This window comes from Salmo salar, chromosome ssa10, assembly GCF_905237065.1.
Source record: "Salmo salar chromosome ssa10, Ssal_v3.1, whole genome shotgun sequence".
Lineage (NCBI taxonomy): Eukaryota > Metazoa > Chordata > Actinopteri > Salmoniformes > Salmonidae > Salmo > Salmo salar.
Genome location: NC_059451.1, coordinates 47,927,598 through 47,954,809, shown reverse-complemented (window position 1 = coordinate 47,954,809; position 27,212 = coordinate 47,927,598). Strand labels below are relative to the sequence as shown.

General features: G+C 43.6%; 1 protein-coding gene across 1 annotated transcript; it reads left to right on the top strand.

The window, feature by feature from the left end:
- Nucleotides 1-6,437: 6,437 nt before the first annotated feature.
- ntmt2 (N-terminal Xaa-Pro-Lys N-methyltransferase) lies at nt 6,438-18,287 on the top strand. The gene is made up of 4 exons (XM_014123519.2): nt 6,438-7,011; nt 9,994-10,166; nt 14,103-14,355; nt 17,501-18,287. The coding sequence occupies exons 1-4, from the start codon at nt 6,771-6,773 to the stop codon at nt 17,755-17,757; spliced, it is 924 nt and encodes a 307-aa protein (XP_013978994.1). The 5' UTR covers nt 6,438-6,770; the 3' UTR covers nt 17,758-18,287.
- The last annotated feature ends 8,925 nt before the right edge of the window (nt 18,288-27,212 follow it).

The following is a 27,212-nucleotide window of genomic DNA, read 5'->3' as shown; positions in this document are numbered from 1 at the left end:
CCAGGGACCTAATGCAGGAACAACATGACATCAATCATGCAGTCTCTGTTATGACATAGTCAGCTAATGGATCCTTCAATTTCACTCTTTTGTTGGACTTGGTTTAGTGCTTACCTATCGGAAAACATTTTAATTGTTTAAATTATACATTTTAGTAAATTCTCTTATCTGGAGCGACTTACATAAGCTATTAGGTTTAAGTGCTTTGCTCAAGGGCATATCGACGGATTTTTCACCTAGTCGGTTCGGTTACTGGCCCAACACTCTTAACCACTAGGCTACCTGCCGCCCTTCCAATTGGAGACCCTCTTCCTTAGAACCAGCAAGTGATCCAATTTAAAACCTTTTCTATTCCGCCTTGAGACTGTTCAAATCAAATGTATTTATATAGCCCATCTTACATCAGCTGATATCTCAAAGTGCTGTACAGAAACCCAGCCTAAAACCCCAAACAGCAAGCAATGCAAGTGTAGAAGCACAGTTGTGATTGATTGGTAGGCTGTTTTAGACTGTCGTTTTATAGTGGTGTAGCAAACATGATGGATGTCCCAACAGAAGAGTCTGGTATCTAAGGTCACAGGGTCAGGTGACATTGACCATGGACCTTACAGGTCAGGGTGTAAATATGTGAACTTTTCCTTGAGTTCACTGGCTAAACATTATGTAGGCCTAACAGCTCAGTGCTAGGGACAATTCATTTGAAGTAAACAAAAATATATTAAAAGGTCTTAATTTAATTTAAATCAATTTCCTTATGTGACTATTGCATTGAAATGGATGCCTCCAACCCTGTTTGAGATACATTGTATAACACTTCAACAGTCTGAATGTAGTCCACAGATAATCAATAATGATTGCACATACTGTATGAAGGGTACAGAAAAAATGCGAGATATAGTTGAGATACACTGCAAGCCCTATATCACCTCAACAGTCTGAATTGGCATACAGTCTGTAGTCAACAGCACATGTCTTTAAGGGACAGAAAGTTGTATTACCCAATTTGCACTTTTCACTCAAAAGTGAATTTGCTTGTCAGAGCAACATTTTAAGCTAGCCTTCCAAAGTGACGGGTGATGTCATCACTCTAAAATTAGAATGTGTCTCATGGCGGGCACATAACTATTTTCTGGTTGTAAGAGAATGTACTGGGCATTGCGCTACACTAGATATTTTACTGTGAAGTAATCCATGTTTTGAAGTGCTTGAGTGAAAGGAGGGGCTATAGTTTCCCAATGTGCTGTAATAAGGTTATGTGCTGGGCAACACGAGCTTACTGTAAAATCTATGTAGTAGAGTATTTAAGGAGGAGTCTTTGATACTGTTGATCATACAGGTGTTCTCATAGGATTGGCCATGGAGTCATTCCATGTCATTTGGGCCACCATCTCAGTGTTCTGAAATCATTTCTGTAGTTAGAAACAAGAATGATTGGCATTCCTGAAACATTATTTTGTCAGAGATGTTAAGCTAATTGATTGCACCCAAATTGGCCATTTTAATTAATAGGATTCAAATAATATTCAATAAATATAGTACACTAACCAACATCCAATTTGGACCAAACTTTAAAATCGTAGGATTTATTATAGAATTCAGATAATATTCAATAAATTTAGTTCCACATTATACCCCAACAACCAATATACAGTATCAGTTCTTTATGTTTGACAAGTAGTATGAAGCTGTGGCTTGGAGTATTGCTTCTCCATACTAAGTAATGTATTCCCTGTGAATCTGGTGATGTTTTTTTTCTCCCCTGTTCAGAGAAATTAGTAATTGAAGTCACCTGCATTACCTACAATAAAGAAAGTAGTGTGGAAGTATCAGGTTTTGACTACTAGATGCCGCTGTTCCTACTATACCGTCACACTTTTTAAAAATCCATTTAGCTGGTATCTTGTATTTTATTAAATAGATCACAACATTTCCTTTGCAACTTTGGGTAGAAACCCAATAGATTTAGCTCATGATCATCCTCACAATTCAAGCCAGCCCTCCATGAAGCAAGTTTGTCCTTCCTTTACTCTTAATCTGTGTGCATGAAACAGCCCCCTTGTGTGTGTGGTTTATTCCCTTCAAAAAAGGTCTGGATTAGTTACTGATAGACCATTCTTGTTGAACAAACAAACCATCAGAGTCGCAGGTAGCCTAGTGGTTAGAGTGTTGGGCCATCGAATCCCGAGCTGACAATGTAAAAATCTGCCATTCTGCCACTGAACAAGGCCATCATTGTAAATAAGAATTTGTTCTTAATAACTGACTTGCCTAGTTAAATAAAAATAGGCTACGTCAATGTTATGGTCTCTAATGTTCTTCAATGGTAAAAGCCCCAAACATATACTGTTTTGCAGTGGTAATGGTGCTACTGTAGGCCCTAGCCCATTTCTCCATCAAAGTTTTTAGTCTTCATGTGAAACAGCTACCACTTATTGGACTATTCAAATCAAACCAAATCAAATGTTATTGATCACATACACATGGTTAGCAGATGTTAATGTGAGTGTAGTGAAATGCTTGTGCTTCTAGTGTTGACTATGCAGTAAAATCTAACAAGTAATCTAACAAATTCACAACAACTACCTTATACACAAATGTAAAGGGAAGAATAAGAATATGTACATATAAATATATGGATGAGCGATGGCGTGCAGCATAGACAAGATGCAATAGATGGTGTAGAATACAGTATATACACATATGAGATGAATAATGTAGGATATGTAAACATTATTATAGTGGCATCATTTAAAGTTACTAGTGATACCTCTATGTGAACATTATTAGAGTGGTGTTATTTAAAGTGACTAGTGATACCTTTATTAAGTCCGTTTATTTAAGTGGCCAGAGATTTGAGTCTGTATGTTGGCAGCAGCCTCTCTGTGTTAGTGATGGCTGTTTAACAGTCTGATGGTCTTGAGATAGAAGCTGTTTTTCAGTCTCTCGGTCCCTGCTTTGATGCACCTGTACTGACCTCGCCCTCGGATGATAGCAGGATGAACAGGCAGTGGCTCAGGTATTTGTTGTCCTTGGTGATCTTTTTGGCCTTCCTGTGACATCGGGTGGTGTAGGTGTCCTGGAGGGCAGGTAGTTTGCCCCCGGTGATGCGTTGTGCATACCGCACTACCCTCTGGAGAGCCTTGCGGTTATGGGCGGAGCAATTGCCGTACCGGTGATACAGCCCGACAGGATGCTCTCAATTGTGCATCTGTAAAGATTTGTCAGCTTTTTAGATGACAAGCCAAATTTCTTCAGCCTCCTGAGGTTGAATTGGCACTGTTGCGCCTTCTTCCCCATCGCTGTCTGTGTGGGTGGACCATTTCAGTTTGTTCGTGGTGCTTACGCCAGGAACTTAAAACGTTCCACCTCCTCCACTACTGTCCCATCGATGTGGATAGGGGGCTGCTCCCGCTGCTGTTTCCTGAAGTCCACCATCATCTCCTTTGTTTTGTTGACATTGAGTGAGAGGTTATTTTCCTGACACCACACTCCGAGGGCCCTCACCTCTTCCCTGTAGGCTGTCTTGTCATTGTTGGAAACCAGGCCTACCACTGTAGTGTCATCTGAAAACTTGATGATTGAGTTGGGTTATTCAAGGAAAGTTGGGTTGAAACATTAGGTTGCTAAGAGATGGACAAACTGAATCGCTTTCATGGAGGACTGGCTTAAATTGTGAGGTTGACCACACAATGTATTTTCATGATGAGCCAAATCTATTGGTTTTCTACCCAAAGTTGCAAAGGAAATGTTGTGATCTATTTAATAAACCATCAAAATGGATGTGTGGTGGTTTAGTTGGAACACCGGCATCTAGTGGTCAAACTACGGTACTTTCACACTACTTTAAGGTAAATAATGCAAGCGAATGGAATTACTAATTTCTCTGAACGGAAAAAAAATATCTCCAGACATTACTACATTGTATGGAAAAACAATACTACAATCAAATCAAATTTATTTATAAAGCCCTTCTTACATCAGCTGATGTCGCAAAGTGCTGTAGCCGCAGGCAGAACAGTTGAAACTGGAGCAGCAGCACGACCAGGTGGACTGGGGACAGCAAGGAGTCATCAGGCCAGGTAGTCCTGAGGCATAGTCCTAGGGCTCAGGTCCGAGAGAGAGAGAGAAAGAAAGAAAGAAAGAAAGAAAGAAAGAAAGAAAGAAAGAAAGAAAGAAAGAAAGAAAGAAAGAAAGAAAGAAAGAAAGAGAGAGAATTAGTGAGAGCATACTGAAATTCACACAGGACACTGGATAAGACAGGAGAAATACTCCAGATATAACAGACTGACCCTAGCCCCCCAACACAAACTATTGCAGCATAAATACTGGAGGCTGAGACAGGAGGGGTCGGGAGATACAGTGGCCCCGTCCGACGATACCCCCGGACAGGGCCAAACAGGCAGGATATAACCCCACCCACTTTGCCAAAGCACAGCCCCCACATCACTAGAGGGATATCTTCAACCACCAACTTACCATCCTGAGACAAGGCCGAGTATAGCCCACAAAGATCTCCCCCACGGCGCAAACCCAACGGGTGGGGGGGGAATCCCGGACAGGAAGATCATGTCAGTGACTCAACCCACTCAAGTGACACACCCCTCCTAGGGACGGCATGGAAGAGCACCAGTAAGCCAGTGACTCAGCCCCTGTAATAGGGTTATAAGCAAAGAATCCCAGTGGAGAGAGGGTAACCGGCCAGGCAGAGACAGCAAGGGTGGTTCGTTGCTCCAGAGCCTTTCCGTTCACCTTCACACTCCTGGGCCAGACTACACTCAATCATAGGACCTACTGAAGAGATGAGTCTTCAATAAAGACTTAAAGGTTAAGACCGAGTCTGCTTCTCTCACATGGATAGACAGACCATTCCATAAAAATTGAGCTCTATAGGAGAAAGCCCTGCTTCCAGCTGATTGCTTAGAAATTCTAGGGACAATAAGGAGGCCTGCGTCTTGTGACCGTAGCGTACGTGTAGGTATGTACGGCAGGACCAAATCGGAAAGATAGGTAGGAGCAAGCCCATGTAATGCTTTGTAGGTTAGCAGTAAAACCTTGAAATCAGCCTTTGCCTTAACAGGAAGCTAATGTAGAGAGGCTAGCACTGGAGTAATATGATCACATTTTTTGGTTCTAGTCAAGATTCTAGCAGCCGTGTTTAGCACTAACTGAAGTTTATTTATTGCTTTATCCGGTTAGCCAGAAAGTAGAGCATTGCAGTAGTCTAACCTAGAAGTGACAAAAGCATGGATTAATTTTTCTGCATCATTTTTGGACAGAAAGTTTCCGATTTTTGCAATGTTATGTAGATGGAAAAAAAGCTGTCCTTGAAACAGTCTTGATATGTTCTTCAAAAGAGATCAGGGTCCAGAGTAACGCCAAGGTCCTTCACAGTTTTATTTGAGACGACTGTACAACCATCAAGATGAATTGTCATATTCAACAGAAGATCTCTTTGTTACAAGCCCCAGCTTCATACAGTTGCTTAAACATAGAGAACTGATCATGTATACTGGTTGCTGGGGTGGGACGGGTGTGGGGGGTTCGTGAGTGGGTTTGATTTTTTTTCTTCATGTCTTACTCATTGGTAGGAAGAAGTTTGGTCCAAATTGGATGTTGGGTAGTCTACAATATTTATTGAATATTATCTGACTTCAATTAATTAAAATGGCCGATTTGGGTGCAATCAATTAGCTTCATTTCTCAAAGATCTAATTATATTTAAACAAAATAATGTTTCAGGAATGCTAATCATATCTGTTACTAACTACAGAAACAATTTCAGAACAATCTGAGATGGTCGGTGTTGAAATCCTCTTTCTGGTGCTTTTTGAGATGTAACAACCCCATGGAGACTTTTCCTGATCTCCTCCACAGAGCATGGTACATCAACATGCAGGTCATTACAGGCTGTGTATGATGACCACACAGTTTGTGTGTGTACAGTACGTGAACACTCACAAGGGCTTCTTTTTGTGATCTAAAATGTTGATTGAGTGTAGTGACATAGTGGCACGTACACATTGGGGATCTCCCTGGAGACATATGACCAAAGCAGATTCTTGAACCATAAGCCTGACACATATCTGGACCAGAAGTGCAGCGACTACAAAAACCGAGAGGCTAGGGCAAAGCTTCACCGTCTGACTATCGGCAGAAAATAAATGTCACGCGGTTTGAGTTTTGGACCGGCCATGCCTTATCATGTGCATAGGCACAGCTAAGTCTAAATGTCTCCATTCAACGCTTTAAATAGATAAAAACATTCACATGTTGTTGAGTGAATGCATGCATGGTCTACCATACATTTTGCGGACCTATCACTTTGTAACTTAGGCATCCAAAGACAAGAACACTGTGGCTATGCATAGATACAAACATGAGAAGACTGCTAAAAATAACTGCTACATTATACGGCTGTAAGTAGCAGGGGGAGCGTATCTTGTGTGCTGCTGGTATTTGTGGGTTGAAAGCTCGGATGCCACTCTGCGTGCATGCAGCCGGGGGCAGCTTTCAGCACTGCCCCAAGATGGGATCACAGCCGATCCCTTGCTGTCAGAGAAGGTACCAGGGGACCCCAGACCCACAGATATAGCAGCACCGCAGAAGCAACAGCAGAAGCAACAACATCTTCACACTTGGTCACACACACCTTGTGGTTCACACACTGCTCGCTCGCTGGACTGGACTGGACACAGAGCAGAGACACTGCCACAGGCACACTAGGTCACACACACACAGACCATCCGGTTGACACACACTGAATCTCTGCGATGGACACTGCGCTGGATGCAGACAAGGCAAGAATGAGCCTGGAAGATACAAAAAGGGCAGTGGTGTCTTCAAGCTCTCCACCTAACATGGAGTTCCAAGCCCTCCACCAGGCCCATCGGGACCGCTGGAAGAACACAGATGTGTCCATGTGTCGCCACAGCCTGTCCTTCCATCTGCACCACAGCCTGAGGATGGAGTTCTTCGCCAGCTTCCTGTACCTTCTGGAGCAGATCCCCCTGGGTAAGGACAGGGCGCGCCACCAACCGCCTTCATCGGGCTCTGGGCAAAGTGAGGGGGAATGGGTGTATTTGAGCATGTGTGTACTTTTGAGGGTTAAATCAGTCTTAACACGCATGCAGAGATACAGTTTGTACCGTAGGCTGTAAATGATCTATGTGGGAATATGCTATATGAGAGACACTGGTCTTAATGGGACTTCCCTGCGTTAATAAAACCAATTATCCAACTACATTATGTGCTTTCTGTCTGTCTGATTTGGCACCATACTGGCCAGCTCCTAGAACAGAGAGAATGTGCAATCAAGCACCTACTCTAATCTATAGCTCTCATCTAATCTATAGCTCTCACAATCACCTCGGTGTACCCTGATTTCAGGTCCTATAATCAGTTGAAAATGTTCCCACCATCTAACCATACTGACCATTTATCATGATTAAACAAGAGGTGGAACCTATGCATCTCAATGCATGATGATATAGTAAAGAGAGAGAAGCGCTAACTGTGTAGTAGGTTACTCGTACTGTACGTCCAGTGGCCTTGGGGTGTGTTCGCAAATTAAATCTGGAGTACCAGAGTGCAGTCTGGGCGTTTGTAAATTCAGAGTGTTGTCAGATTGTCCTGTAAATTCAGAGCGTTTTGCTCTCGGAGAGTGCAGAGTACACACTGGATACTCTGGCCAAGGAGTAGGGTTGATCCTAGAGTTCTGACCTCACAACGGCAGTCAAGCACCCAAGCTAACTGGCTAACGTTGGCTAGCTGGCTAGCTACTTCCAGACACAACTGAGAGAACAGCTCACTCTGACCATTTTACTCACCCTAGCAGAGCTGGTTAGGCTGTTTTCATGTTATCCTGAGCTGGTTAGGCTGTTTTCATGTTATCCAGAGCTGGTTAGGCTGTTTTCATGTTATCCAGAGCTGGTTAGGCTGTTTTCATGTTATCCTGAGCTGGTTAGGCTGTTTTCATGTTATCCTGAGCTGGTTAGGCTGTTTTCATGTTATCCTGAGCTGGTTAGGCTGTTTTCATGTTATCCAGAGCTAGTTAGGCTGTTTTCATGTTATCCTGAGCTGGTTAGGCTGTTTTCATGTTATCCTGAGCTGGTTAGGCTGTTTTCATGTTATCCAGAGCTGGTTAGGCTGTTTTCATGTTATCCAGAGCTGGTTAGGCTGTTTTCATGTTATCCTGAGCTGGTTAGGCTGTTTTCATGTTATCCTGAGCTGGTTAGGCTGTTTTCATGTTATCCAGAGCTGGTTAGGCTGTTTTCATGTTATCCAGAGCGTTGGTGACCGTAACTGTGCTGCTGGCAACAATGTAATAACTTTTTTTTAACGACGTTTACCAACACCGGCCATATTCAACTGGTGTTGAGCGCTCGTAAATTTGTCAGTTATTCTGTACTCTGGCACAATCAGACGAGAGTGCTCTGAAATCGGAGTAGATAGCCAGAGTGAATTTACGAACGCACCCTTGATTTCCTCATTTTCTTGGAGATTTCAGTGGGTCAAACTAACCTATCCAGGAATAGCCCCATCAATGGCATGTGAAGTGTGTAAGCACTGTGCCATGTCAAGAAGTGTTTGATTGATGACAGTCAAGAGTTTCATAGTCATTATTTGATTTATTTATTGAACCTTTATTTAACTCGGCAAGTCAGTTAAGAACAAATTCTTATTTACAATGACGGCCTGCCTTGATCAGGGGCAGAACGACAGATTTTTACCTTGTCAAACAATTCCCTAATTACATGCAAATTGGTGTGTAAACCTCTAACATTCTCTTGGTGTTGAAATTCAGTCCTTTGGTGAAGGAGATGTTTGTCCAAACAGATGAAAGGGCACAGAGTCTGGTAACTTTTTACCTTCACTAATGAGGTGAACTAATTGTGGGTGATGATAGGGGAAGTTGGCCGTAAAATGGCATTTGACTGGCAGAATGACACCATTCACACTCAGTCTTCCCGTCCTCTGAGACATCTTGACCTTGTTACTATACTTATCCCTCTCTCCTGAAGGCGTCCCGAGTGTGCACACCAATACTGTATCAGAATACAATCTGATGCCTTGTGACCTTCAAACATTACTCGGCCAAGTGAACACCTGACTTGAGACGTATTGAAAGTTCTTGACATGTATGATCCAATACTCTAATTGTCTTCTTCCCCTTGGTTTTAACCTCTGATTGTCTGGAGGTGGCCGTGGAAATCACACTCCTCGACCTCTTCCCTGTTGGGTGCCATTTAGCATTGTGGCGTGAGTTCAACTGGAAGCAAATTACTTTATAATGACATCAGGGACTCTGAGAGTGTGATTGTTGCATCATGTTGCCATAAATTTTGCCGTGGCACGTCTCCAGCTGACAAATGCATCGGCCCTCCCCCGACCCCCACCCTGACCCCCACCCAACGTGTCGGCTAAGCCCAGAGAAATGTCTGCCAATTCTTCTAGTTTTAACCAAAGGTCCCTCTCACTGGAAATACTGTACTCACCAAGACCTACAAAACAAATAGAAACATATAGAATAATTTTACTCAAACTGGTGAGAAAAAAGTAGAACCCCAGTGTCAAAGATCATGGGCTTGAATACCAAAATGAACAGTAAAAGTTTATAATCAAAGCATTGGGTGCATACAGTACCAACATATATATTGTTTACATCACATACCTGTAGTCCTCTTACTCCATACCACAGCTGATCATGCGGTTGGAAAATACCCTTATTTTTAGACTTATAATCAAATTATTGTCACGCGTCTCTCGGCCAGATCATCAGCTCTTATCCGGTCCATAGTTAGTGATCCAGTGTCCTGTTATGTTCTTCAGCACACCTGTTCCTCCTGAGTGACTTTGTCCTCTTCCCCAGTAGTGTGGTGAAGAGTGTTATTCACACAGACATAACATGACAATGGCACTTGACTATGGCCATGGGAAAAGGTCAATCAGTTGTGTGTGTGTGTGTGTGTGTGTGTGTGTGTGTGTATCCCACAGTCAAGCTCTTCGCGGTGACCTGCGAGAAAATCAAAGGGGAGAAGTACTTCTACTACAAGGCGCAGCAGTTCTACGAGGACGTGGAGCCGTCAGAGGAGGGGATGATGGGAGACTTCGTTGAGATCTCCCACATCGACCTGGAAGGCTCCAGGAACTTTCTGAGCAGGTTTATTGTAAGTCTATACTACAGTACGCGTGTCACTGAAATGACACCTCTGCCTTGGTTGAAAACTGTGTGGTAGTGACCTCTGAGCCTAAACCTGTTACAGAACCCAAGTTGATATTTGTATCAGTATCTGTTTATGACATGAAATGCATCATCTTTCTGCTATAAAAAGACCTTCTCCCATGAGTCCATCCCTTCTCATCTACAAAGGGAGCTGTGCCTCTGCCCAGAACACATCATGTCGCTAATGGTCATCTTGACCTTCTGCCAGGCCGGCTCTATAACAACACCCTCATGTCCAGAGCCCCAGACATTAATCCCCAATGTTACACTAGGTCCACAAGACTGGAGAGGGTCAACGTGTGTGTGTGCGTGTGTGTGTGTGTGTGTGTGTGTGTGTGTGTGTGTGTGTGTGTGTGTGTGTGTGTGTGTGTGTGTGTGTGTGTGTGTGTGTGTGTGTGTGTGTGTGTGTGTGTGTGTGTGTGTGTGTGCTGTACTTACATGAATGTTAATTAATGGGGATTTGTGTTACATGGAAACTATCTGGTGTGGTTCTCATTATTGATAGTCATATCTGGTGTGGTTCTCATTATTGATAGTCATATCTGGTGTGGTTCTCATTATTGATAGTCATATCTGGTGTAGTTCTCATTATTGATAGTCATATCTGGTGTAGTTCTCATTATTGATAGTCATATCTGGTGTAGTTCTCATTATTGATAGTCATATCTGGTGTAGTTCTCATTATTGATAGTCATATCTGGTGTAGTTCTCATTATTGATAACACACACACACACACACACCTGTCTACTGCACCTCCCCTTGCCAGTTGTGTTCTGATCTGGCCTACACCTGTCTACTGCACCTCCCCTTGCCAGTTGTGTTCTGATCTGGCTACACCTGTCTACTGCACCTCCCCTTGCCAGCTGTGTTCTGATCTGGCCTACACCTGTCTACTGCACCTCCCCTTGCCAGCTGTGTTCTGATCTGGCCTACACCTGTCTACTGCACCTCCCCTTGCCAGTTGTGTTCTGATCTGGCTACACCTGTCTACTGCACCTCCCCTTGCCAGCTGTGTTCTGATCTGGCCTACACCTGTCTACACCTCCCCTTGCCAGCTGTGTTCTGATCTGGCCTACACCTGTCTACTGCACCTCCCCTTGCCAGCTGTGTTCTGATCTGGCCTACACCTGTCTACTGCACCTCCCCTTGCCAGCTGTGTTCTGATCTGGCCTACACCTGTCTACTGCACCTCCCCTTGCCAGCTGTGTTCTGATCTGGCTACACCTGTCTACTGCACCTCCCCTTGCCAGCTGTGTTCTGATCTGGCTACACCTGTCTACTGCACCTCCCCTTGCCAGCTGTATTCTGATCTGGCTACACCTGTCTACTGCACCTCCCCTTGCCAGTTGTGTTCTGATCTGGCTACACCTGTCTACTGCACCTCCTCTTGCCAGCTGTGTTCTGATCTGGCCTACACCTGTCTACTGCACCTCCTCTTGCCAGCTGTGTTCTGATCTGGCTACACCTGTCTACTGCACCTCCTCTTGCCAGCTGTGTTCTGATCTGGCTACACCTGTCTACTGCACCTCCTCTTGCCAGTTGTGTTCTGATCTGGCTACACCTGTCTACTGCACCTCCTCTTGCCAGTTGTGTTCTGATCTGGCTACACCTGTCTACTGCACCTCCTCTTGCCAGCTGTGTTCTGATCTGGCTACACCTGTCTACTGCACCTCCTCTTGCCAGTTGTGTTCTGATCTGGCTACACCTGTCTACTGCACCTCCTCTTGCCAGTTGTGTTCTGATCTGGCCTACACCTGTCTACTGCACCTCCTCTTGCCAGCTGTGTTCTGATCTGGCTACACCTGTCTACTGCACCTCCTCTTGCCAGCTGTGTTCTGATCTGGCTACACCTGTCTACTGCACCTCCTCTTGCCAGTAGAGTTAGGAACTCATTCCAGACTATAATAATCTGCCATTTCAGTCACAAGACAAATATCCTTGAATAGCTTTACTGCTCGCCGGGGGGTAAAGCAGGGGACTTTCACAATGATGTGTATAGCTAACATACACATGTTAGCAGTGGTGTAAAGTACTTAAGTAAAAACACTTTACTGTACTACTTAAGTATTGTTTTGGGGTATCTGTACTTACTTTACTATTTATATTTTTGACAACTTTTACTTCACTACATTCTTAAGGAAAATGATGTACCTTTTACTCCATACATTTTCCCTGACACCCAAAAGAACTCGTTACATTTTGAATGCTTTGCAGGACAGGAAAATGTTCCAATTCACACACTTAGCAAAATCCCTGGTCATCCATACTGCCTCTGATCTGGAGGACTCACTAAACATAAATGTTTGGTTTGTAAATTATGTCTGGGTGTTGGAGTATGCCCCTGGCTATTCGTAAATACAAAATAAAAAAAGAACATTGTGCGTCTGGTTTGATCAATATAAGGAATTTAAAATGAGTTATACTTTTACTTTTGATACTTAAGTATATTTAAATCCAAATACTTTTAGACTTTTACTCAAGTAGTATTTTACTGTGCGACGTTCACTTTTACTTGAGTCATTTTCTATTAAACCTTTTACTGCAGTGGGCTAAATCAGGGTCACACAGAGTGTTTCTGGGTAGTCTTAAACAAATCTACTTTCAAACAAAAGTATACACCTCACACACATGGTTATGGGCTTAAACAAAAGAAGACACCTGTACCATGTCAGATATAGAGATGAAATGTATTACATTTTGAGTTTGCATCCCAATATTACACTTTATATAAATCCCAGAAGACTGAAAGATAAAACCGTTTGACATAGAAACACTGGATTTTCTGCGGCTTCTTTAAAATCATGTTTATTAATTATGAAATTATGAAACATATTAAGAACTTTCTTCCTATGGGGCAACTAGGTCATTTGACTGCAGGAAAGGGCTACAGTATCTTTACTTTTACTCAGGTATGACAATTAGGTCATTTTCCCACCACTGTATGTTAGAGCAGACATGATATACAGATGTAGGATCTTCATTTGAGCCATATTGCTACAACAGGAAAATAATCCTGAAGCAATAGAAAATGTGAATTATTATGTGGATTATAATTAATGGACAATGGCAAAGGCCCTGTGTATGACGGATATAGCTTTAGTTGCACAACATAGTCTCCATTTAGTTGCAACACATACAGTCTTAGATTAGGGTCACCCGAAACGTTATACAGCTGGCTACATTTCATAGTACTAGACCTATGAGTCGTCGTTCCATGTACTGCTCAACTGCTCTCTTGTACAAGGACATCCTTAGCTGAGACAGAGGAAGAGAACGCTATGTTTCAGTCATACTCCATGGTCTCCTAAAACTCTACTGTGCAGAGTCTGGATTCTAATCCTGACAACTCCATTAAAACCTAACACAGTGGGGAAATGTAGAGTGCAGCTAGGTTAAACTGAAGAACAAGCTATGTGAGCAATATGGCAGTAATTCACCAAACCAGGAAGCATCCTCCAACAACCATAGAGTTCCTCCGGGCCCCATCTTTCACCGAATCACGGACTGGGGCCCCCCTCATTCCTCAGGGAAGAGAGGGAGAGGAGTGAGGTCAGAGTACAAAATGCAAAGAAGTTAAAATGAGCATGAATCAAGCAAAGTTATTTTTTTGTTCTCTATGTAAGGTCAAAGTTCATAGTGTCATTACCCTGAGGTATGGTGCTTGTTTCTGCTCTCTGGGCTTTTGGGTTACAGAGGCCAGACATCTGGTATAGAAAAAAATAATATGTATTACTGTGATCATAGCAAAGGATGCCAGGTAGCCTGATGTTTGCGTATACTTTTCCTGTTCGGAAGGTTTTTAAAATGTCTGTTACATTACTGTAGTGTGTCTATTTACCAATGTGTACATGCTTGTGTATCATTCCATTCTTCAAACAGGGTCCTGGTAAGGCTGACACTAAGTGTGCCCTGGACTGTGGTTGTGGGATTGGGCGGGTATCTAAAGGTGTCCTCCTGCCCATCTTTGAGACCATGGAGATGTGTGACATGATTGAGGCCTTTCTACTCCATGCCCATGAGGAGTACCTAGGAGACGACGCTGACCGCATAGAAACATACTACTGTTACAACCTGCAGGAGCTAACACCTCCCTCAAGGAAATATGACGTCATCTGGATGCAGTGGTGTGCATGTAAGACTCACTCTCTGGTCTACGTATGTGTTTGTGTCTGATTGTGTGTGTCTGATAGTGTGTGTGCGTCATGTTTGTGATGTTTTCATGTTTTGACCTCTCATCTACTGTGTCTTTTCCATATGAGGTTGTTTACATTCAGTAAGTGTGAGTACCTCCGTATGTAGAACGTCATATTAAAGCAACATGCAGTGTATATACTGTATTCCATACTATCTATTGCATCTTAGCCTATGCCGCTCTGACATTGCTCATCCATATATTTAAGCAATAAGGCCTGAGGGGGTGTGGTATACGGTCAATATACCACGGCTAAGGGCTGTTCTTAGTGACGACACAACGCGGAGTACTAGGATACAGCCCTTAGCCATGGTATATTGGTCATATACCACAAAAGCCCGAGGTGCCTTATTGCTATTATAAACTGGTTACCAACGTAATTAGAGCAGTAAAAATAAATGTTTTGTCATACCCATGGTATACGGTCTGATATACCACAGCTTTCAGCCAATCAGCATTCAGGATTCGAACCACCCAGTTAGTAATTATATTTATATATTCTTATTCCATTCCTTACTAAGATTTGTGTGTATAATGTATTTGTTGTGGAATTGTTCGATATTACTTGTTAGATATTGCTGCAATGTCGGAACTAGAAGCACAAGCATTTCGCTATACTCTTAATAACATCTGCTAACCATGTGTATGTGACCAATAACATTTGATTTGATGTTGATTTGACATTACAGCAACATACAGACATTACAGTGAGGGAAAAAAGTATTTGATCCCCTGCTGATTTTGCACGTTTGCCCACTGACAAAGAAATGATCAGTCTATAATTTTAATGGTAGGTTTATTTGAACAGTGAGAGACAGAATAACAACAAAAAAATCCAGAAAAATGCATGTCAAAAATGTTAGAAATTAATTTGCATTTTAATGAGGGAAATAAGTATTTGACCCCTCTGCAAAACATGACTTAGTACTTGGTGCCAAAACCCTTGTTGGCAATCACAGAGGTCAGACGTTTCTTGTAGTTGGCCACCAGGTTTGCACACATCTCAGGAGGGATTTTGTCCCACTCCTCTTTGCAGATCTTCTCCAAGTCATTGAGGTTTCAAGGCTGACGTTTGGCAACTCGAACCTTCAGCTCCCTCCATAGATTTTCTATGGGATTAAGGTCTGGAGACTGGCTAGGCCACTCCAGGACCTTAATGTGCTTCTTCTTGAGCCACTCCTTTGTTGCCTTGGCCGTGTGTTTTGGGTCATTGTCATGCTGGAATACCCATCCACGACCCATTTTCAATGCCCTGGCTGAGGGAAGAAGGTTCTCACCCAAGATTTGACGGTACATGGCCTTGTCCATCGTCCCTTTGATGCGGTGAAGTTGTCCTGTCCCCTTTGCAGAAAAACACCCCCAAAGCATAATGTTTCCACCTCCATGTTTGACGGTGGGGATGATGTTCTTGGGGTCATAGGCAGCATTCCTCCTCCTCCAAACATGGCGAGTTGAGTTGCTGCCAAAGAGCTCCATTTTGGTCTCATCTGACCACAACCCTTTCACCCAGTTGTCCTCTGAATCATTCAAATGTTCATTGGCAAACTTCAGACGGGCATGTATATGTGCTTTCTTGAGCAGGGGGACCTTGCGGGCGCTGCAGGATTTCAGTCCTTCACGGCGTAGTGTGTTACCAATTGTTTTCTTGGTGACTATGGTCCCAGCTGCCTTGAGATCATTGACAAGATCCTCCCATGTAGTTCTGGGCTGATTCCTCACCGTTCTCATGATCATTGCAACTCCACGAGGTGAGATCTTGCATGGAGCCCCAGGCCGAGGGAGATTGACAGTTCTTTTGTGTTTCTTCCATTTGCGAATAATCGCACCAACTGTTGTCACCTTCTCACCAAGCTGCTTGGCGATGGTCTTGTAACCCATTCCAGCCTTGTGTAGGTCTACAATCTTGTCCCTGACATCCTTGGAGAGCTCTTTGGTTTTGGTCATGGTGGAGAGTTTGGAATCTGATTGATTGATTGCTTCTTTGGACAGGTGTCTTTTATACAGGTAACAAGCTGAGATTAGGATCACTCCCTTTAAGAGTGTGCCCCTAATCTCAGCTCGTTTGTAACGGCTGTCGTAGAGAGGGGACCAAAGCACAGCATGTTGATTGCTCATGATGAATATTTATTTTAACTCAGAACACTAAAGAAAAAATAACAAAGAGAAAACGAAAGCGCACAGTTCTGTCAGGTACAGAAAACTAAACAGAAGACAACTACCCACAAACACAGGTGGAAAAAACCCTTACTTAAGTATGATCTCCAATTAGAGACAACGAGGACCAGCTGCCTCTAATTGGAGATCATCCCAAAAAACAACAACATAGAAATAGAAAACATAGAAAAACACAAAACACCCTCTGTCACGCCCTGACCTACTCTACCATAGAAAATAACATCTTACTATGGTCAGGACGTGACATCGTTACCTGTATAAAAGTCACCTGGGAGCCAGAAATCTTTCTGATTGAGAGGGGTCAAATACTTATTTCCCTCATTAAAATGCAAATCAATTTATAACATTTTTACCATGCGTTTTTCTGGATTTTTTTGTTGTTATTCTGTCTATCACTGTTCAAATAAACCTACCATTAAAATTATAGACTGATCATTTCTTTGTCAGTGGGAAAACGTACAAAATCAGCTGGGGATCAAATACTTTTTTCCCTCACTGTAGATATCAGAGCTCCTTGTCAGTGGTGACAACAGCATTTAAAAGAGTCTGTATGTAGAACTCTGCCCAACTCCAGTCTTATTTTAGGAGGAACCAGCATTGATTTTTCAGTGAAGGGATATTTCAGGTTGTGTTTATATTTCCATGTTAGGGGACCTCCTCATGTCACGCTCCTGATTCATTGGGTGAGCCCTGTCATGCTTAGGGTTTGCTCTGTCACGTTCCGTGTAGGGCAGGTTATATAAGAGAACTCGAGGTGGAGGACGAATCTAGGTTCTAGATCTCAGAGAAAAAGGTATGGGTGGATAAAATCTATATAGTTAAAATAAGTTTGACAGACAGACGCAGGCAGACAGACAGACTCTCCCTTACTCTGATTGGTGGGTCTTGTGTTGTGCTGTCCCATCTCCAGGTCACCTGACGGACAGGGACCTGATGCAGTTCCTGATGCGCTGTAAGAAGAGTCTGCGGCCCAACGGGGTTATCATCATTAAGGACAACATGGCCCGGAAGGGCTGCAAGCTGGATCCCATCGACAGCAGCATCATCCGCCACCTGGACATCATGAAGGACATCATCTTTAAGGCCGGCCTGAAGGTCCTGGCTGTGGAGAAACAAGAAGGATTCCCCGACGTCATCGTCCCTGTGTGGATGATCGCTATGCAGTAGACAGACGAACGGATGGACGGACTGACTGGCAGATAGACAGTATACAGTACTTTCCTTATTAGACATTCTGACACACTATTACAAGATTGTAATGTCTCACACCCACTGACAAGCAAACTGGCACCCTGACAAGCGCACACTACTACTCCAATGAAGACAGAATGGTGTATATATAGATTTTACGTAGCTTTTTTTTGCCAGTGTATTTTTTTTTATACCTCTGCCTGTAATATTGCAGATTTTAAATGTAGATTACTTTTTTACACGACAGTACATGTTTTCTGGTTTGTCATTGTATAGTTAAGTTGAAATGCAGTATGTTGTGCTGATTGTAGCCTAGACTAATGCCTTAGCAAAAAAAAAAGCCTTAGCAACAAATAAATTGCCTTAGCAACAAACAAATTGCCTTAGCAACAAACAAATTGCCTTAGCAACAAACAAAATGCCTCAGCAACAAACAAAGTATTTTCATATGGTACGCTGATGTATGTTGCATAATGTATTCATGCTCATTAAACTTTACAATGTAACCTCTAGACTTGCTGTATTTCTTTGAGATCACACAGAACAATACAGAATAATTGCATAGTTTGGACTCTGAGAAGTACCTTAGACCTTTACTATAAGTTTTACTATAATTGCATACCATACGGAAATAGTTGCATGAATTTAGATTTTGCAAATGCTTTCTGTCAGAATATGTTTCTCATTATATTCCTGAAAAAAAAGATAATAGGATTAGAGATGTGTAATCATAGTTGGCTATTATAATCAAGACTGGGATGTAAACACTGAACCATTTACCTCTTAAAGTACTACAGTTACACTACATTCTCCCAGCCAAGCCAACAACCGAACAAGGTGCAATCTAAATGAGCACAGCACGGAGAAGAAGAGATCATTTAGAACCCCTCAAATGGTTATGATAATGCTCCTAAGTATATTTTGTTCCTAACTAGCCCACAGTAGAAGAATGGCATTGTTTAGGTTAATGACTTTCAGCTGGAGCCCTGAGGAGGAAGGGGAGTTGATTACTTCCTGCTTTGGGTTTGACGGACAGACAGTGCTCGCTTTCATATCTGCCTTGGCATCGGTTCAGGCCTGTCAGGTTCTGTCTGCATAAAACACATCCAGCAGTCGCATTGAATATTTAGGGTGTACGGCTAGTCGGTTACACAGAAGTGGGTTTGGGTTGTACAAAAGTGGTGAAGACTTGTTCCTCCCTAATTCTGAATGAATGGATGGCTTGTCAATGACGAGTGACTGAGACCCCTGAAAAAGAAGAAAAAAATGAAATATATCAAAGTGTTGATGGCAAGAACTCCTGTCTGAGAAGGGATGGCGTGAGATGTTCCATACAGTGTTTTCTCAGGTCAGAAAGAGTATTTTGAGATGTGAACAACCCATATATACGTACATTCCCCACATCCCGTATGAATTAAAGATCAAAATGCCCCATGGTGAAATTTGTAGATCTTTTTTTCTCTCTTTGGCAAATAGCAGCCAAATGTGCTGTCACCTTTTCAGAAGTGGTTAGTGCCTGTGACAGTCAAGGCTATCAGTCCTAATACTTCTCAATGTCCCAGAAGCAGTTTGAATATATTTGCTGACTTAACACTAATTTGTCCAGTCACGTCAGCAGTGGAGAACATTGGGCCCAGGTCCAGACTGACTATATCAAACCCGGTAAAACTTTAACTGACTAAAATATTGTTTGGGACAGGGCTGATGACCGAGAAACACACCACTGCAGAGAACAATCCATGTTTTTGCCATTATAAAAGAGTGAGTTCATTTGAATTATGCGGCAAAGACTGTTGAATAGATGTTGTTAGAGCAGCAGTGTCTTTCTTCATGTGAGGAATCCGACAACAACAAGAGGGTCGTTTTTCTAGTTTCCAGACTGGGCCCATGAAGCACCCAGACAGTCTGTGCTTTGATCCTGAATAGAGTGAGCCTTTGTGGGCTCCACACTGGAGGGGAAACCTCAGTCTTCTGAGCCCAGCCAGGATACTTTCAACCAGGGATAGAGAGAGACGGGAGAGGAGAGGTTTGTCTTGCCTTCCCTGGGAGAATTCAGACCAGAGGAATGTACTTTTATATGCATCCCTCGTTCTCATAGTAAATCAAGTTACAGAAAAAAAGTGGACCTGATGATTTTGGGCTGGCTCTTCATCTATGGTGAGAAAACCACATTTCTCCCGTAAACACTCTCAGCATGCTGTCTGTCTCTGTCTGTCTGTCTGTCTGTCTGTCTGTCTGTCTGTCTGTCTGTCTGTCTGTCTGTCTGTCTGTCTGTCTGTCTGTCTGTCTGTCTGTCTGTCTGTCTGTCTGTCTGTCTGTCTGTCTGTCTGTCTGTCTGTCTGTCTGTCTGTCTGTCTGTCTGTCTGTCTGTCTGTCTGTCTGTCGTGGTTTAATCTCATTCTGCTCCATCAGCTCAAAGGGCAGGGATTGGTTACACACACATTTTATAGGTCCCGTGGACATGTGATATTGAGCAACGTGTTTTCTGCCAGGGTATCAAGTGCTGCTGACATGAAGCTATAATCCAGGCCAAACAAACAGTGACAAATTACAGCATCCTGACTGGCAGCAAAGAGTGGTCAGGCAGTTCAAAGTTACTCCTCTCTTCCCTAGCTTCTCTTTATTGTATTGGAAGAGAGTTGCTGTACTGTAAACACTGTTAACACTCTCAGTATGTTTTTACTGAAAGGTTTTACTTTTTCTGACACAAACACAAGCCACTGAGCACAAACTGGAATCAACGTTGTTTCAACGTATTTTGTCAACATATTGTGATGTGGAATCCACGTGTAAAAAAATGTATTGGATTTGAAAAAAGTCAACCTAAACTGTTGAGGGTGAAATTTCAACCACAGGATGATCATCATTGTAACAAATGTTCAACATAAACAAACCTTGTATAAAATGTTTCATTTGTACCTTTGAAACAACGTCACATCTTCAAAGTTATATCCACTATCAGAAACAATAATAGGCTGGGCAGCACCTCCTACTGGAGAGCTGATCTATCTACAGCTATTCATTTGGTCTCCCATCCAAGGTTTTAATCAAGCCCGACCTAGCTTAGCTTTGATGCTGACTACTACCAATGCACAAGTTTTGGTTTATTCCAAATGCAATCTGCAAGTAGAGTATTAATATGTTCGATTCACGTTTCCATCACAGCCAAAAATCGAATTAAAGAATTGGACTAAATCAAATAAAACATTATTTAAGATGTGTTTAAAGTGTGATTAGATTAGATTTGATCCTATTGTTTTACTTAGATGTTTGGTTGAGATGGAGACATGACTCTAATATATCAATTATTCATTTGTAGACAAACTGGATATTGAATTGTGTTTGGTTGTCAATGCAACCAAATATCAACATTTGAAATAGATTCATCTTCTGCTTGGATATTTGGTTCCATCTGTACAACTTACTGTCACGACTTCCGCCGAAGTCGGTCCCTCTCCTTGTTCGGGCGGCGTTCGGCGGTCGACGTCACCGACCTTCTAGCCGATCCACTTTTCATTTTCCATTTGTTTTGTCTTTGCTTTACACACCTGTCACAGCTGTCGAAAGGATCGGATCAAAGTGTAACGTGGTTGTAGTTCCACATTTATTTATTCCGTGAAACGTTGTGATACACAAATAACTAGAATAACAAAAACAACAAACCGTGACGCAGAGAGAAATAAACACTACTCAAAAGATAATCACCCACAAAACCCAGGAAGAAAAACCCCTACTTAAAGATGATCTCCAATTAGAGGCAACGAGGACCAGCTGCCTCCAATTGGAGATCAACCCAAAAAACCCAACATAGAAATAGGACAACTAGAACTTAAACATAGAAATAGAAGACATAGAAATACACAAAACACCCCCTGTCACGCCCTGACCTACTCTACCATAGAAAATCACATCTTACTATGGTCAGGACGTGACAGTACCCCCCCAAAAACAACAATAGAAACCACAAAACAAAAGGGAGGGTAGGGAGGGTGACAATTGTCTATGGCGGCTCAAATGCAGTCCACATCACCTTAAACTCCAGCAGAGGAGGCGGCTCCAGTTCGGGACGTACTCCCCACTCCACCCACTGATCCTTCTGCTTTATTACCACCTGACCGTGGATCGTCGTCGAAAGAACCGGACTGTAGATCATTGCTGGAGGCTCTGGGCTGCAGGCCGCCGCTGGAGGCTCTGGGCTGCAGGCCGCCGCTGGAGGCTCTGGGCTGCAGGCCGCCGCTGGAGGCTCTGGGCTGCAGGCCGCCGCTGGAGGCTCTGGGCTGCAGGCCGCCACTGGAGGCTCTGGGCTGCAGGCCGTCACTGGAGGCTCTGGGCTGCAGGCCGTCACTGGAGGCTCTGGGCTGCAGGCCATTGCCGGAGGCTCCGGACTGGGGAGTGTCGCCGGAGGCTCCGGACTGGGGAGCGTCGCCGGAGGCTCCGGACTGGGGAGCGTCGCCGGTGGCTCCGGACTGAGGAGCGTCACCGGCGGCTCCGGACTGAGGAGCGTCGCCGGTGGCTCCGGACTGAGGAGCGTCGCCGGAGGCTCTGGACTGAGAAGCGTCGCCGGAGGCTCTGGACTGGAGAGCGTCGTTGTAGGTTCCGGACTAGGCTCCATGCCGTGGATCATCAATACAGGTTCCGTGCCATGGATCATCACAGGAGGCTTAGTGCCATGGATCATCTCTACAGGCTTCAGACCATAGATTATCACTGGAGGCTTTTCTCGTGGAGCTGGAACAGGCCTCACCAGACTGGAGAGACGCACTGAGGACCGGGTGCTCAGAGCCGGCACCGGCCGTACTGGGCTATGGAGGCGCACTGGAGGGAGAGTTCGAGGAGCAGGCACAGGACGTACTGGGCTATGGAGGCGCACTGGAGGGAGAGTGCGAGGAGCAGGCACAGGACGTACTGGGCTATGGAGGCGCACTGGAGGGGGAGTGCGAGGTGCAGGCACAGGACGTACTGGGCTATGGAGGCGTACTGGAGGTCTGGAGCTTATGGCTGGCACAACCCGTCTTTGCTGGATGCTCAACCCAGCTCGACAACTGCAAGGCGTGGGCACAGATCGCACCGGCCTGTGAGTGCGTACTGGCGACACAGTACGCATCACCGCATAACACGGTGCTTGCCCCGTCACACGCTCCCCGTGGTAAGCACGGGGAGTTGGCTCAGGTCTCACCCCTGACCCCGCCAAACTACCCGTGTGCCCCCGCAAAAAAGAATTTGGTGGCTGCCTCTCGTTCTTCCCCGGCAGGCTTCGATATCTGTCCAACACCTGGTCCCCTGGGAGGCGCTCTTCTCCTGCCCCTAAATCCTCCAAAGCCTTGGATATACTCCTCCTTATCTCCTCAAATGTCCAGAGGTCCATATCACGCTGCTTGGTCCCTTGGTGGTGGGTGATTCTGTCACGGCTGTCGAAAGGATCGGACCAAAGTGCAGCGTGGTTGTAGTTCCACATTTATTTATTCCGTGAAACGTTGTGATACACAAATAACTAGAATAACAGAAACATCAAACCGTGACGCAGAGAGAAATAAACACTACTCAAAAGATAATCACCCACAAAACCCAGGAAGAAAAACCCCTACTTAAAGATGATCTCCAATTAGAGGCAACGAGGACCAGCTGCCTCCAATTGGAGATCAACCCAAAAAACAACAACATAGAAATAGAACAACTAGAACTTAAACATAGAAATAGAAGACATAGAAAAACACAAAACACCCCCTGTCACGCCCTGACCTACTCTACCATAGAAAATCACATCTTACTATGGTCAGGACGTGACAACACCTGGTTTCAATTCCCCAATCACCTGGTTTCAATTCCCCATGGTTTTTGTCCGTTATTGTGGGCTCGGTATTACGACATGTTATTGGAATATTTGAGTAAAGTTACTTGTGTTACTCATCTCTGCTGTCCTGCGCCTGACTCTTCTGCACCAGCTACACCCAGACCACTACACTTACTTAGTCTGGCTTTAATTACAGTTTGTCAACAAGTGAATCATTTATATGTTGGACTCGCGTCGCCATCTCAACCAAAAATGTAAGTTAAAGAATGTAACTAAATCTAATCTAGTCAAACTTGAAATGCACTTTAAATAAAGTTTGATCAGATTTAGTCCTATTCTTTAACTTAGAGTCCTGGTTGAGATGGAGACGTGAACATCAACATATCAATTATTCATTTGTAGACAAACTGGAATTAAAACTGGAGTAAATCAGTGGCACAAAAGATACTTATCCTTGGTTGAAAACCTGGGAATTCAACAAACTTGTGGTTGTCATTTTGAGTGGATGAATAAAGTTTGAAATCTCATTGATCAACATCTCAACCAAATATTACCCAAATGTTCATGTTGAAATGACGTGGTCTGCCCAGTCGGAGGCTTAGAGAGTTATTGGAAAATATTGCTCACCACAAAACAAGGGAATTATTTCCCACCTGCGTCTGGCGTGGCTGTATTGGAGCTTCAGGTGTGATGTACTCTATGACTGGGACATATGAACCTCAGGTTGATTCATGCCTGGTTGGGTAACAGAGGGCTAGCGTGTTCTTGCCTGCAGCAGGAGGAAGGACTAAGAGAGGGCTATAGCGCAGCAGGGTTGGGGTCAATTCCATTTCAATTTAGTCAGTTCAGGAAGTAGGCCTAAACTGAAATTCAAATTTTCCTAATTGAAAAGCAATGACCTTAATCTTACAGGGCAGCCTTAGCCCCAGAGCTTTCCTCTGATCCTTTCCTTTAACCATACCCACATGTACATACTACCTCAATAAGCCTGACTAACCGGTGTCTGTATATAGCCTTGCTACTCTTATTTTCAAATGTCTTTTTACTGTTGTTTTATTTCTTTACTTAAACACACACACACACACACACACACCTTTTTTTTTGCACTATTGGTTAGAGCCTGTAAGTAAGCATTTCACTGTAAGGTCTACACCTGTTGTATTCGGCGCACGTGACAAATAAACTTTGATTTGATTTGATTTGATCCACACAGGGCACCACAGGGCAAAGGTTACATGCATGTTCATATCGTGAATCTGCCAGTTCATGAAAGAAGCCGCTATGACCACAGTGCAGTGTGAGTGAATAAAGACGTCTGGCACTCGGGGGAAACGGAGTCATTACTTTCCAGCTGTTGTAATCTCAAGGAGGTGGTGTTTCAGCCACAAAGCCTTCTTCAGCATCAGTCAGCATAAACACGTGGTCATGTAGGTCTCATCAGACAGAGCCCTGTATGTTACAGGCACCATGTTAAGGTCTTTTTACAGTGAGAAATACAGAAGCCCTAATCCCGAGGGAGTCCTCCTCGTTTCTACATGTGCCCTGTCTTCTCAGTTTAGGCCTCTTCTTTTCATCACAAAGCATCACAAGCTGCTCTGGTTGTACTGTGGTTGTATGTGGTTATACTGTGGTTATACTGTGGTTGTACTGTGTTTATACTGTGGTTGTACTGTGTTTATACTGTGGTTGTACTGTGGTTGTACTGTGTTTATACTGTGGTTGTACTGTGGTTGTATGTGGTTATACTGTGGTTATACTGTGGTTGTACTGTGTTTATACTGTGGTTGTACTGTGGTTGTATGTGGTTATACTGTGGTTATACTGTGGTTGTACTGTGTTTATACTGTGGTTATACTGTGGTTATACTGTGGTTGTACTGTGTTTATACTGTGGTTATACTGTGGTTGTACTGTGTTTATACTGTAGTTGTACTGTGGTTGTACTGTGTTTATACTGTGGTTGTACTGTGGTTGTACTGTGGTTATACTGTGGTTGTACTGTGGTTGTACTGTGGTTGTACTGTGGTTATACTGTGGTTGTACTGTGGTTGTATGTGGTTATACTGTGTTTATACTGTGGTTGTACTGTGGTTGTATGTGGTTATACTGTGGTTATACTGTGGTTGTACTGTGTTTATACTGTGGTTGTACTGTGGTTGTATGTGGTTATACTGTGGTTATACTGTGGTTGTACTGTGTTTATACGGTGGTTGTACTGTGGTTGTATGTGGTTATACTGTGGTTATACTGTGGTTGTACTGTGTTTATACTGTGGTTATACTGTGGTTGTACTGTGTTTATACTGTGGTTATACTGTGGTTGTACTGTGTTTATACTGTAGTTGTACTGTGGTTGTACTGTGTTTATACTGTGGTTGTACTGTGGTTGTACTGTGTTTATACTGTGGTTATACTGTGGTTGTACTGTGTTTATACTGTGGTTATACTGTGGTTGTACTGTGTTTATACTGTGGTTGTACTGTGGTTGTACTGTGGTTATACTGTGTTTATACTGTGGTTGTACTGTGGTTGTACTGTGGTTATACTGTGGTTATACTGTGGTTGTACTGTGTTTATACTGTGGTTGTACTGTGGTTATACTGTGGTTGTACTGTGGTTGTATGTGGTTATACTGTGTTTATACTGTGGTTGTTCTGTGGTTGTATGTGGTTATACTGTGGTTATACTGTGGTTGTACTGTGTTTATACTGTGGTTGTACTGTGGTTATACTGTGGTTGTGCTGTGGTTGTACTGTGGTTGTACTGTGTTTATACTGTGTTTATACTGTGGTTGTACTGTGGTTGTACTGTGGTTGTATATATGTGTACTGTGGTTGTATGTGTGTGTACTGTGGTTGTATGTGTGTGTACTGTGGTTGTATGTGTGTGTACTGTGGTTGTATGTATGTGTACTGTGGTTGTATGTGTGTGTACTGTGGTTGTATGTGTGTGTACTGTGGTTGTAAGTGTGTGTACTGTGGTTGTATGTGTGTGTACTGTGTGCGTACTGTGCGTGTGTATCCATGTAAATGTGTGAAGTCCAATCGCAAAAATCAAAGCCACATTTCCATTCTCCTCTCTTAACACAGCTGGAGGCCAACAGCAGTGGCGACCAACGGTGGAGGGGAAATTACATGTGCAAGTGCATGCATTAATTCACTCTAATTTAGTATAACAAACACCTACTTTAATTACACTGCGAAAGGTTTAACAGTGGAACCACCAGATTAGATTAAAAGGAAGGGCAAGAGAGAGAGAGAGAGAGAGAGAGAGAGAGAGAGAGAGAGAGAGAGAAGCCATTCCCATGTGCTATTCTGCTAGTGTATTCTCTGTGAAAAATGTGGAGCCAGCTCATAGGCCATATACAGTATTTTGTTCTCTGCGCCCCTGGAAGCCCCATCACTGATGCTGGTTGTTCTCTGCGCCCCTGGAAGCCCCATCCCTCATGCTGGTTGTTCTCTGCGCCCCTGGAAGCCCCATCCCTCATGCTGGTTGTTCTCTGCGCCCCTGGAAGCCCCATCCCTCATGCTGGTTGTTCTCTGCGCCCTTGGAAGCCCCATCCCTCATGCTGGTTGTTCTCTGCGCCCCTGGAAGCCCCATCACTGGTGCTGGTTGTTCTCTGCGCCCCTGGAAGCCCCATCC